General features: G+C 30.9%; 1 protein-coding gene across 1 annotated transcript in view; it reads left to right on the top strand.

Moving 5' to 3' along the window:
* LOC129235157 (protein arginine N-methyltransferase 1-like) overlaps nt 1-14322 on the top strand; it is a 42390-nt gene that overhangs the window by 915 nt on the left and 27153 nt on the right. The window contains exons 2-5 of the mRNA XM_054868848.1: nt 491-676; nt 3509-3664; nt 5506-5569; nt 6148-6293. Of these exons, the coding sequence (XP_054724823.1) occupies nt 491-676; nt 3509-3664; nt 5506-5569; nt 6148-6293 (552 nt within the window). The remainder of the gene's footprint in view (nt 1-490; nt 677-3508; nt 3665-5505; nt 5570-6147; nt 6294-14322) is intronic.

The following is a 14322-nucleotide window of genomic DNA, read 5'->3' as shown; positions in this document are numbered from 1 at the left end:
ATACAATTTGTATTAAGACAGAAAAATAACCTAATAATGTAAAGGTAATGGATTGTCTTGTAGAATTACAGATATATAATTAGTTTTTCTGTCCTTGATTAATTTCCCCCAACCTTAAATCCCCAGTAAAGGATAAAAAAGGTATTTGGTGAGGAAAAACAAGTTCTAATATTTCTCTATGTTGCTGGACTACCCCTATCAAAATCAAATAGCTTTAAAATTTTAATGGAATCAAGAAAAAAATCCTTTTTTCTATCTCCTCCTGTTTTAAGGTAATGGACTCATTTCGGCTTATGTCGCTCATAGATGATTGGCACATGCCATATTTCCATGGTCACATTTCAGAAAAATTTCTATTTGATTCACATAATTTTGATGCATGCATTTGGATTGTTTTCACATGATTGACTTTGAAATTGTCAATGTGATCTGGTACATGTTAAGAAGCGTCATCTTTGAATATTTTGAAAGAAAATTCATTTTTATTTAGGTTACTACTACAGAAACCAGTATTGCAAAACCACTTACAAATGGTGAACCTTGTGAAGAACAGAAGTCGGGCAAGTTTTGTTGGCGATGTCAAAAGGAAATGCATGGACTTACTACATACAAGCCAGAGGAAATGACTTCCCAAGATTATTATTTTGATTCCTATGCCCATTTTGGGATTCATGAGGTATTTTTAAATAATGCAGTTATTTTGAAGTATGTTTATGAAAATTTTCTTATTGATGATTGTGACTATGTATTGCTGGGGTGTAAGTTTATTTTTAGTGCATGCATTATTTGTTACTGTTTTCATTTTAGTTGGTTCTCTTAAATTAAAAATAAAATATGTACCTAAAAAGATGCAACTAAAATTTTGTTCTTTTTGCAGAGCTCATACATGTCCTGATTTTTCTAGTATAATAAATTTTCTCCTGATATTTTACTTTTGTTCTGATGTTCCCAATTCTTTTTTCAAAAATATAGCAGATCTTTTCTGTAGTCTTAAAGCCTCTACCAAAAAAAAAAAAAAAAAATGCCAAACAATCTTTGAATATTGAAAATATTTAAACTTGAACCCATGCTTTACACTAAAACTGCATGCTGTATCTCAATTTTGTTGCATCCTAAGAAGTTCAAAGTATATAATTGGTGGACATTTCTTCAAGTCCTAGTCCGTTAACATACAGTGTTGCAGGGTTCGTGTTTACGCGCTATAGCGGGTTTTTTACGCAAATTCGCGGGAAAGGGACGCAACTTCCGCGAAAAATCGGGTCCCAGGGACCCAGAAAACCCAAAAGATAAGAACCAGAAAAAAAATGGGAGAAAATGCTAAAGATCTATTTAGTAAATACTTTTAAGCTTCAAAATGACCAGGAGAATCAACAGAAAGGGACTAAAATGACCCTATCTGTTTATCAGCTATTCAAACACACCCCAATTGTGAACCAGTCAATGGAGTTTCAGTGATAAGACTGGAGCTTACAGTGACCTCCTGGGCAGAGCTCAGGGAGTAAGTTCATAAATAGCCCATTATACTGTATTCTAAGAATAAGCTTTCCCTCAACTTTTATCTTGAGGAAATTCCTAAAAACAGAAATGAAGACTAAAAATAAGAGAGGTTTTCAATGCAATCTTCAGGATTAATACAAGACAATTGTACAGTAAAAATATTGCAATTTGGCATTCATGTAACCAGAATTACTTTTGAAAATCATCATTTTGCATCCCCAATAAAAAGGGGGGAGAAAAAAATGGCGAACATTTTCCAGATCGCGATAAACACAAAAAGTTCGGAACTTTACATTTTTTCTTGTTAAATTGCTTATGAATACTTGAATTTTATACAAAAGCACTTTAACCTTGTTCTTTTTCTAATAATTCATCTCATTCTGATGGGTTATTTTTATTTGGACTTGCAAAAGTCGGGTATTAATCGATCGCGCCATTTTCAAAATGCCGCGATTTTAAAAATAGAACAAAAACCAAAACAGATATTTTGAACGAGTCAAAATCAAGTCAAATATACTGATTTAAGATTGCAAATGAGCAATTTTCACACTCATATGAGAAAATGTTTCGTTTTTGCGATCGCGATTTTTGTGTTGGGTTCATTCACTTGCGATTTATTATTATTATTATGTAATTGCCAATGATAATTGGGAAGGGGGGGGGGGTCTGTTCGCTTTTATAACTAAGAAAAATTTCCAGGAAAACAAAGTTTAAGGGAGTGCTTTTTGCTTGATCAATCAGAGGTTTTATATTTTATGGTAAAACCCATTTTCAAAGTAAATTTTGAGTTAATCTCATTGTAACTGACCTAATAGTTTCTCACATAACTAAGTCTTGCAAGTGTATTAATTGAAAATAATTTTACAATGATAAAATCACAAAAAATTAGGGCAAAAATAACCAATTTATTTTATTTCATGCCTCCCCCCTCCCCCAAGTATAAATATTTTTATATTATTCATTTACACACTAAGATTTTCTGTTTAAAATTTAAGGGACTCATTTTTTCCACCAAAGGACCCAAATCTATTTCATTAAGGGGTCCCTGGGACCCAGGTTACAGATAGTTGAGCGCGAACACTGGTGTTGGCCAAAATTATAAGGACAAAAGAAAAATCCCCAAATCTTGGCTACATTTGGTTAGTAGGTTATAGAAATTAACAGTAAACAAAACTTTTTTTATTACTATTATTGGAAATACATAAAAATTTCGTATTCATAGAATGAAGTTTGGATTTTAGACATATGGACAAAATTATAAGGACAATTAGATTTGTGTGTTCTAAATAGCAACATTTGCTAGTTTAAGGACATAAATGCTTAGTAAGCAATTAGTTATTTTTGTGAAATTTTAGCTTTAAAAGTTAATTAAAAAAACTAATTTGATATTTAAGAAAAAAAAAATGCTCTGAGGTGCATATTCCCAGGGCTTGAAGTAATTTTGTACTAAACTTCAAAGTTGTACGTGCTGTAAGATCTGTTTGGCGTAGGCCAGTCACAGACATCCTTTTGCAATTTCTTTGACGTTACCTCTTTTAAACATATTGAGATTAATTAAATTATTAACTGTTTTATCAAATCATTTATGTGTGTATCAAACAATCAAACATAAATTATTCGTATAAAATATCTGACCCAGCTTAGTTCAATTAAGTTGTGTGTGTGTGTTTTTTTTCTTCTCTTTTCTAAAGTTGTGTTTTCCTTGTGCTTTATTGACTTCTTAACTTTAAGCATTCCATTTTGTGTTGAAAAATGTTGTCAATTGTTTTCAACTATTATCTGTCGTAGATTCTTTGGCTGCATTAAAATTTGGCTGTATTAATATCTAAAAGTAATTATTTTTTAGAGTTCCGACATTAACTGTCATTAACGCTGGTTTCTGCTCAATTTCTTCTTAACAGCACAACATCTCCAAAGGCAGTTGTTGTTTTAATGTCTATACAAATTAATTAGGACAACATTTTCTATTTTTTTTCTCCAAATAAAAATTTATTTTGTTTAAATTTTACAGGAGATGCTGAAAGATGAAGTTCGCACCATGACATACCGCAATGCAATGTACCATAATAAGCATCTATTTCGCGGGAAAACAGTTTTAGACATTGGATGTGGAACAGGAATTTTGTGCATGTTTGCTGCAAAAGCCGGTGCCTCTAAAGTTTTCGGAGTATGTTTCTTATATTGCTTGTTACTTAAATTTATCAACCGAATGTGAGATAATGTGTAAAAAACTTATACTATTTTTTATCTTGATAATTGTTACAGAAATTGCATAGATATACATAGAAATATTATTTATATGCTATTTCTATACTATAATCATTATAAGGCATAGTGGCGATGATATAAATCAAATGATTCAAAACTGAATGTAATTATGATGTAAATCAAATGATTTAAAAGAAAAAAAAAATTAGCTTGAGCCCTAGAAATACTTCTGAAAATTTCACAAGCTCTGTCTCAAACAGTCTGTCTCAACTGTTTTTCTCAATACAGCCTTTCTTCACTTATAATAATTTTCCCCTGTGGGGTTTCTCTTCACTTGACCTTTTTTATTTATTCAAATTCTTTCCCCCAACCTAATTCTCTCTCTCAACCCAACCTAGTGGTTGACATTTTAGGTTGGGTAAGAGAGTCGGGTGGTAGTGGACACTTTAAATTTATATCTAATTTTGCATCAGTAGCCTCTGTATTCAGGATTTTTTTTTTTCAATGAAAACTAGAAAATCTTAAGGCTTTACCAGGGATGAAATTTTTCTGGCTTTTGTCGGAATTCTGGCTTTTTCTGTTGGCTTTTAAAACTTTTCCTCCTTTTTTTTGCCTCTTTCAGGCCCTTTTTTTTCCACAAAAACCAGGAAAAAAAACACGATTTTTAAAAATTTTCGGGCCTTGATTTCTTATCCCCCCCCCCCCCCCCGAATCTTCATCCTTCTCGATATCTGCCAAAAACGTATATTTTGGAATCATGTCAACGACGTCAAACACATGCTGTGCTGAAAGTTGCATGCCTTGAAAGTTGCATGCCTCGTTTAAGATTTCATTTTTTTTTTTTGTATCCTGCAAGTATTTCAATTATTTTTTATGTTGGTTAGTTTTTTACTACATGCTACATTATATCTGCTTATTTTATTCATCATTTTAATAATATTTTATTTCTTTAATTTATTTTAGAGAAAATGCAAAACTCAATCAAAAAATGGTTTAGCACCCACAGTCTCAAATTTTATTGAAACTTCACATGGTTACTTTTTTTGTGTATTTAAGAAAGTATAAAAAGTATTTTTGGTGAATCTCAAATGGTTTAGGCTTTACAGGCTGTCAAAAGTTTTGGGATTTCGTGATTGAGTGAGGCAGCTGCAAGTCGTTCTTTTGATTCTGAAATTGTATTAGGAACATTTTTTAAAAACAAATTTTGGATTCCAATGCAAGGACGAAGATAACCAATCATTTTTATACATACTAATGATTTTTAATTCTTACTATGAAAAGTATGTTTTACAACATAAGGAAATTTTAGATTTTTTTCTCTGTTGTAAATTTTTACTTTACAAAGAGACCTAATTTTAAAATTCATGTTCTCACTCATTTAATACTATAAACTCAAATGTTTTTAATGAAAAAAATGTATTTTTCTCTAAAAAAAAATTTGAAAAGTTGACACTATTTTCTGATGCAGCCAAGATTGACCTCTGGCTCCCCCAACCCTTTGTTCAAGGATTTAGGGATTAGAAATTGTTGGCCTCTTTTTCAAAATTTATATTTGTTTAGGAATAAACACTCTTGCAAGAAATGGTACGATGCAGTGACTTGTACAAAAGTATTTACTTGTATTTAACTTTTTCAAATACTTATTTTAAAGCTGGAATTTTATTATTTTAATCCATTTTTTTAAATGTGAAAGTAAGTTAAAATTGATATTCTCCAAGAGGATTTTATAACTTTAATATCTATTGTAGCTTATTACCAACTTATGAATGTTGTTTTTCATTTTCTCTCTTTTGTCTTTAGATTGAATGTTCTAGTATAGTTGAACATGCTGAGCAAATTGTAAAAGATAATCATTTGGACAATGGCAAGTTTATGTATTATTACCAATTTTTATGAGATAAATATTTAGAAAAAAAGTAGAATGAGTTTCAGACGTTTCAGTATATATTTGGTATCAGTTAAGTTGCTGTTGCCGAACCTCTTGTTGATGTAGTTGATCCTTAACAAGTTGTAACTAACAAGTTGTCAAGATTGCTGTATAAAAGCATTAACACCTGGTTAGAAAAACAGTTGAAAATTTTCATTTTATAAATATACAATTAGTTACAACATGTTAATTGCATGTGTTTTTTGCATTAATTACATGGTTTTATTGTAGCCTCAATTTTGCTAATTTTGAACTTTAGTATTAAATGAGATTTTCTTTATGAAAGGACATTTTGAGCGAGTAATAAAGCATTTTTAAGTGGTACTTTGTGACTTTGTTGTCATAAACTAGAAAGTGTTAGTAGGGCATTCGTAAAGAAAATAGTTATGTTGAAAATTTTTTGCTTCAAGCATTTGGAAATCACCTAATAAATTATTGTTTGAGTTTTGATTATTGAATTAGATTAAGTATCATTAAATTACATTAACTGCCAATTATTCTTTTTTTTTTCGTAGTTGTAACAATTGTGAAAGGCAAAGTTGAAGAAGTTGAATTGCCCGGTGTTGAAAAAGTTGACATCATAATTTCTGAATGGATGGGCTACTGTTTGTTTTACGAGTCAATGCTTGAAACTGTTCTTTATGCAAGAGATAAGTGGCTGGTATGTTGCTCTTGAGTTTTATTTACTAAATAGTTTTATAACTTGTCGTTTGTTATATATGTCTACACAAGGCCTGTAAAATGTTGATATTTTTTAAAAATTGATTTATCAGCCATCTAATATTGTGATGTTGTGATAAAACAATTTAACATTGAGTTCAGTTTTAGCGCTTGGAAAATTCTTTTTTTTATTATAATTAACACCCCCCCCCCCCTTATTTTCAGCTTAAGTCCATGTGTCTATACATTCTTATATAACAATTACAAGTCTAATAGTTCAATTTTAATATGTTTTAAATCTAATTTAAAGAGTTGATGATGCTTCTTTCTGTACAAAATAAAACTGATTAAAATATTTATGTGTTTTTCTTTTGGTACTGTAATTCACGCAATTAATATTTATCAATCACTTGTACCTCTTTGTTTAAAAATTTTGTTTTATAAACAATTTCACCTTGCTAAGACTAGGTAATATAAATTGATGTAGAAAAGAACCCGAGTTAAATACTTAAGTCTCTGTATAGTATGCTACAAAAACTGAAATTGAAATAACAAAAATTCCTTTTAACAAAAACAAGCCAAAAGTAAATGAAAGTAATTAAGCACTTCTATTTCTACATTGTTTCATTATCGTCTGGTTAAAATTAGATTAAAATTGATAAAAATAAAACAAATTGTTGATAATAAAAGCAAAATGGTATAAAAGGTAAGACTAGGCATAGACTGACATATAAAGGCAATAAGTATTATTGTCTGAAACAAAGGAGAAAGTTTCACTCTAATACTCTCAAACTAAGTCAATCAATGCTATCAACCTACTAGTCAAAAAGGAGAGGGAAGTTAGGTGTTAAATGTGCGACAACAGTTATATTAGTGGGCTAAATTGAATACAATCTTTTATTTAGTAGTAATAACACTGCTCCTCTTATGCAGTGCAGTGTTGGCAAACTTGCAGAATCAGAAGTACATAAGGATTTGCTTTTTCCATTGTGATCTTGATAGCAATGTCATTCAGCGATTAAAATTGTTCATCAATTTAGAAAGTAACAAACATTAAATAAACATTTTAGAATCTCATTTGGCTGAAATAAATCTAAGAGCATTAGGCAAACAACCGTTCTGTTATTTTTCATATTTATTCAGCTTACTGTGATTTTGTAATCACACCTATGATTATCTACAAATAACAAAAGCTCAAGATTATAGAAAAAATAAATAAAAGTATAAACTAAAAAGACAATCAAATATTTATATGAAAAGTTTGCAAAAATTCTTTCTGAAGTTTGTCTTTTAACCGACTCACGTATTTGCACGTAATATCACGTTTTGGTAAAACGCCCACGACGGACTTGCACGTAGAAAACTGCCTGAGAAAAAGCTACCTCCAAAAGGCCCAGGTCGTGAAATTCCTTCTTCGTGTCCCCTCTGATCTCCCGAGGAGAGAGGCGCTGCTTTATCTTTCCCATCTACACGCTCTGCTAACTCTGAAAGGACACTTGTAAAACCTTTCATTTGTACCTTACTATTGTAGTTGTAATAGACCACGGTGGAGAAATCCTAAGTAACATTTTATTTTAGACTAGTGGCACCCGCAAGGCTTCGCCCGTAATAGAAAAATTAAAGGTCTTTTGGTTTGCCTGTATATTTACAGATAATGTATGGTGAATTTTCTCGCCAATTGGCTTGTACCGACGTTACAGTTCCACGTTATGATAATTTCGTATCCCGCCAATTGGCTTGTGCCCATGTTACGGTTCCACATTATGATAATTTCGTAATTTATGATAGTTTTTTTCTTAAAATTGAAATAAAAAAAGAACCACATCGAATTTTCGAAACATCGCTTCGAGGTGCACACCCCCATGCTACAAACTAACTTTGTGCCAAATTTCATGAAAATCGGCCGAACGGTCTAGGCGCTATGCGCGTCACAGACATCCGGACAGAGAGACTTTCAGCTTTATTATTAGTAAAGATTATTTTATTTATTTGTTACGAGCTTTGACAAAGTCATATTTGAATATGTAATATGAAATCATTGGAATTTATGTATATATATCATACAGTCAACTATGACTATCAGACGTAATAAATTTCTGTAAGTGTCTGTCTGTCTGTAACCCTATGTCCTCTAGACTGGAATGTCTGGTTGCATCGGGCACAGGTTATCCAAAGGGAAGTCATTCCGCATTGTCTCATCCTTCTACACCTTAAGAGGACATTCTACCCTGATAATATCTGGGGATGTCCAGACACTATTAAAATCATAAATTTTTATGCACCTCAGGCGGTATTAAGCCCCTGCAGTGGGGTGGTTCAAAAAGATTTGTTTTCAGCTAGAGTCTGGGACAACACCTATTTTTTTAGACTTATTGATAGTATTATACTGTAAAAGTTTTAGCTTCTTACTTGAATTTTAAGACTGTGCTCAATGACCTTCAATTTAACATTAGCTGTAGCATAGAAAATGTCACAAATTTAGAAACGTTTAATTTCCCCTGCTGTTTTTTGTAAATAATTATTTTATTGCAATGTATATACACATTACTAGTGTATATGATAATGTGCAGCGTTGTTTTTTTAGTTCAATGTGTTTTTGTAATCCCCCTCCCCATACTTATGAAGTTTGAGGGAGGGGGTTGATTACCCTCTTTCAGTTGAAATAGGAAGCTAAAATTCTTCCAGTATATAATACTATCCACAGGTATAAAAATATTGAGGGGTGTCCTGTTGTCTAGGAGAAACTTTTTTTCTTTACATGTATTTTTGAACCACCCTACCCTGCAGGTGGGGGATGGCTAGCAAAGTGAGCGGGGGGGGGGGGGGGAGCCGGCTAGTATATTAAAAGCAGGGCAATTCCATGTCTGTCAGAATGACATTTTTGATGAAAAATAAGTCTTACTGATTACCGTGAAATATTCGATAAAGCTGATTTTTTTCTTTGAATTTTATAGTTAACAATGAAAATATGAAAAATAAAATAGAAAACATTATTTTTTTTATTTTTTTACTGGCACAATTACTGTACACTTTAAACTAATGCAGTATAGGTTACAAAACCTTCAATGTAATTAGTATATTCGTACATAAAGAGTTTTTTTTTTTATATGATGATTGTCCTGAATAGGGAAGTTGCAACCTATTAAATGTTCATATTTTGGCTATTGGATATTGTTAATTGACCCTCAAAACTAAAAAATTCACCATTGCCGAATTTTAATACACCGTGGTTGATTTTTAATGAATTTTTAAAAATCCACGCGCAAAAGTGCGCGCTTCTGAAACGTCACAGGGCGCGAATAGGTAGCCTTCCGCCGAAGATCCCTTGTTTTCGCTAGGAACATTTTGAACTCGCTGATATTTTTATTTTTTAGAAATTCAATAATTCTTTTGAACACACTATGGAGACCGGATTCGTTAAAGCACAATCTAAATAATCTTCCTCGTGTAACATCAATGAGGATATTCGAATATTTCCGAGAGGATGAGAGGTTTAATGTTCCAGAAACGCGAGGAGTTAAATGCGAAGAGATAAGCCTTTTATGTTTCGTCTTCGAAGTCGAATGCGTGACCTTCGGCTTCTCCCCTATCGGAAGAGGGCATGACGTCATTTCCTATGCCATTTGACGTCACAAGAGCTTGAACTTTAAAAATTAATTTAAAAAGAACTACTTATCGTATCGCAAAAATTTTTTCACCTATGATGTTCATACATGTTACTCTATCATATAAAAATAAAATTGAAAAATTGAAAACTTCCCTATTCCTTAATCGTGCTCATATGTGTCCCAGGACTGTTCATTTGTGCCTTCCCTCCCCTCATTGAGGCACATGTGAACAATTGAAGACTTTTTTTTTTGAAACCATATGTAGTGGAGAATTAATTTTTTAAAAAAAAACTCAAAACATTCAGTGACCCAAGGAAAATACTATTCAATCATGAGAGCATTTTTGCGCTGAGAAATTGATAATATTTTTTGAAATATATAAACAAATGAAGTAAGAAAAGAGGATCACGAAATGACTATTTTGTTACGAGCAAATATTTTTTAGTTAAATTTGGTTTGCTTTTTAGTTACATTAAAATTTCGCTCACAATACGTGCATAAAAGTGAAAGTTTCGTCTAAGACGAACAAATATTTCTGATCTCTTCACTAAAAACATTTGTAATTGAATACCAGTAAATAGTACAATAATTTAGTATATCAGGACTGTATGTATGGGGTGGATTTTTAGGATTTAAACCCCCTACGAAAATTTTCAAACTATTCCAAAAAATGCTTTTTATTACTTTTTTTTGCTAAAAAATTGTTATTGCTATATTTTATTCATTTATTTATTTTCACACTTCACTTGAAAGAAAAATACACAATTGTTATTGAAAGAGTGAAAACTCACGACTTTATCTTCAGTATTTATTATTTATATTGTAATTATTGCAAACATTCTTTTTAACCACAATATACAGCGAAGCAGATTTTCCTTCAAATTTTAAATACCTGACTCAGGATAACAAAAACATTAAAATTCTTTAAATTTGAAAGTGCATTTCTATTATTTAACGTATCTTATTCCTCGAAAAATTTGACTTCAAGAAGCATCACTTCAAAAGCGCCTATATAAGTACACATATCTGATCTATTCTTTTGAGTTTTTATAAAGACATTGAATAGTTTATCAAAAAAAAGTATAGTGAACAAATCGGATTTTTTTTTCCCTTCAGTTATGAGATGCGTCATTTTTTACATTGTATGTTAATGTCCTTAAGGCAGCATCTCTACTTTAAATAACCTGTTGTAGCAAAAATCAATAAATAAACAAATGAAATCAAACTTCATTGATCCTATAAATTTCACAAGAAATCAGATAGGTAAAATCCTCCCCCAAATAAATGCCTAATTACGGTCCTAAAGAAAATATTAGAAGTACGTATCAGAATTATGACCCCCCCCCCCCCCCGACAACTTTAACTATTCACGAAATTATATTTTTGAAAAAATGCATAATAGTGGAATGCTCAATATCTTTTTGGGATTTTCTTTCTAACTCCCAACCCCTCCCCATCTGCCGTGTTTTACATCAAATATTTATCAACTCTTATTATTGTCTGTAACGTTTATATTTCTTTGCGTTAATTTAATATCGTCAGCTCTCTATCTACAATTTCTCTCTCTCTCTTTTTTTGTGGAATTGTAACAACAATAGAAATTAGACGGAATAGTGGAAATATTTTCATGGAATTTGAAAATGTTGACAACGATTTTCTCGCCTGATGTTTGCGAAAAATATATTATTTTATATTTTGAAGTAAATAATTGTGCTTGCTTAATTATGTTTTAATTATTCAAAATTTTTCACAGAAAAAAAAATTGCAAAAATTGACCAATATATTATTTGATTATCCGGGGAAATTATTCAATTAAGTGAGGATCCTTAACATTGTATCTATGGGGAAATATTTGATCCAGAAAAGCTTTATTCGTATAGGCGGTGAAAATTAATAGTTTCTGAATGAAAAAATATACTGTAATCTACAAAAATATAGTTCAACAAAAAAAAAAATATTATTACTATTATTATTAATACTTTTCAAAATTGTCTATCTTTTCTGATCTGAAATAATTTATTTTGGAAAAAATTTAAGAATTCCAAAAGACCTTTTCTTCATTGCAAGAAAAGATAGCTATAGATGAATCTCCACAGCACCATGTAGATCCAATGAAGCGTAGATGGGAAAGGAATGTGGGCAGAACTGAAATTTTACTTGTCATGCTACAAAAGGGATTATCTCTTTTTGACTCAACCTTGTTTCGTCTTGTTTGGGGGAAGAGATTTCACAGGTGTAAGTATGTGGCCACTAGAATGGCATTGTAGACTGGAAAGCCCTGTGCTAAAAAAAGCATTTTTTGGAATTTCCTGTTCTCGTGGGCGGGTTAAAAATTAGTATAAGGTTCCAACACAACTTAAAAAATCCTTAAAACATTGTTTCGAAAATATTAAGGTACTAGCAAGTTCTTTTTTCTTACTTAGGGAACTTAAAAAAATGATAAAAAGATTCCTTTTTACTCCTTTTTAAGCAATTATATACTTTCCTTTGGAATATTATATTTTGAAATCTTCCCCTTTTCTCTCTAGTTTTTAGTGCCAAGTAAGTGACTGTGGTCAGGTTTTGCATTTCATTGTAACTTTTTTTAAGGGGGGGGGGAGAAGACTGTATCTTAGTTATATATATATATATATATATATATATATATATATATATATATATATATATATATATATATATATATATATATTCCATATTCCAAGTCTAAAATTTATGCATGCTGCACAAGTATCTCAGATCCTCTTATTGAAAATAGTCTAGACCTTGGGATATATTGACTGAATTCATGGCACCACTTGCACCATGCTGCTAATTCTGCTTTATAAAATGCTACAAATTTTATTAAGTTTTGGTTTTGGAATAGCCATGTAATCTTCATAAAATAAAAGTAGACAACTCAGTAGAAGCCAAAATTTTTAAAATATTAGGACAGTAAGAAACAATCTCGAGCAAACTCCTTAAATTTCAGTAAGTTTAAGTGATATACTGCACATATGTTTGTCTTATAGTTTGTAATATGTGATATATTTATTTAGACTTAAAGTTCATGTATTAGTTATTCCTAATTAAAATTAGTTTTTTATTTTTTAATGTTTTAAATTTATTAAATACATTTTTATTTGTTTAGAAACCTGATGGCATGTTATTCCCTGATAGAGCCACTTTATATGTTTGTGGCATTGAAGATAGACAGTACAAAGATGAAAAAATTTCTTGTGAGTTCCTTTTTCTATATTCATTGCAGTAATTTTTCAGATTTCTAATGAGTGAAATAAGAATGTAAGATCTTTTCTAGGGTGGGACAGTGTTTATGGCTTCAACATGAGTTGCATACGTAAAGTTGCTGTTACCGAGCCTCTTGTTGATGTAGTTGATCCTAAACAAGTTGTAACTACAAGTTGTCTTTTGAAAGTAAGATGTTTTATGCTGAATGTATTACGCTTTTGGCTTTTTCTCTTGATACACATTTATTAATTGCATTAAAAAAGGCCTAAAAAACAATGATTTGATTAGAAACACCTATGAGATAAATTTACTTTAATTTTTTGCAAAAGTCTTGAATTGAAATGATTGGACCTTTTTTTAAAACTAAATTTAATGATTTAATTAGAAATACCTATGAGATTAATTTACATTAATAATATGCAAACATATTGGATCAAAATGATTGTTCTTTTTACTGCCTTTTCAAATTTTTAACCCCCTCCCTTCATTATGAACAGGTTTTGCCCAATGCCTAATACAGATCAAGAATAAGTAAAAATAACTCTTATCAATTTAATTTCAGCCTGTTTCATTTTTTTAAATTAAATAGTTCCGTTCAACAAGTATAGTTCAGTTAAGCGGGAAGGGGGGGGGGGGGGAGGGTTCAGCGAAAATAGAACAAAGTGCCAGTCAAGTTTTTCCCCTGGTGTACATTTACAACCCAGCCAAATATCATAGTTTTCAAAAACCCATAAAGTTATCTCAGTTGACGGTGACTGAAATGTTGATATAATTTCATTAGGTCTAAAAATTTTAAGCAATGTATAACTCTTATTTCATTTAATAAGTAAGATGTTAGTGTAGTTTTAAGTAGTACACTCAATGTAACTACTCTTATTTGATAAACTGTATATTTTCTGTAAAAAGTAATGAGTTTTTTTTTAAAGAAGAAATATTTAGTTTAATGCGTTAGGCATCAGAGCATTATTTTAGTCAATTTCTCTTGTGATGTATGCTAGAAATCCAATGTTCCATTTTTTTTTGGTGCTAATGTAGAATAAAATATTACAGTTAGTGTTTTAACGTACTTCTTTTATAGGAAATAGATCTGTACACTGTTAAACCTGAAGATTTGTCATTTAAATCACCATTTTTTGTCACTGTTCAAAGAGATGATTACGTACAAGCTTTTGTTACATTTTTCAACGTGGAATTTAC

This window comes from Uloborus diversus, chromosome 2, assembly GCF_026930045.1.
Source record: "Uloborus diversus isolate 005 chromosome 2, Udiv.v.3.1, whole genome shotgun sequence".
In the NCBI taxonomy this organism is placed as follows: Eukaryota; Metazoa; Arthropoda; class Arachnida; order Araneae; family Uloboridae; genus Uloborus; species Uloborus diversus.
This window is presented reverse-complemented; position numbering and strand designations above follow the sequence as displayed.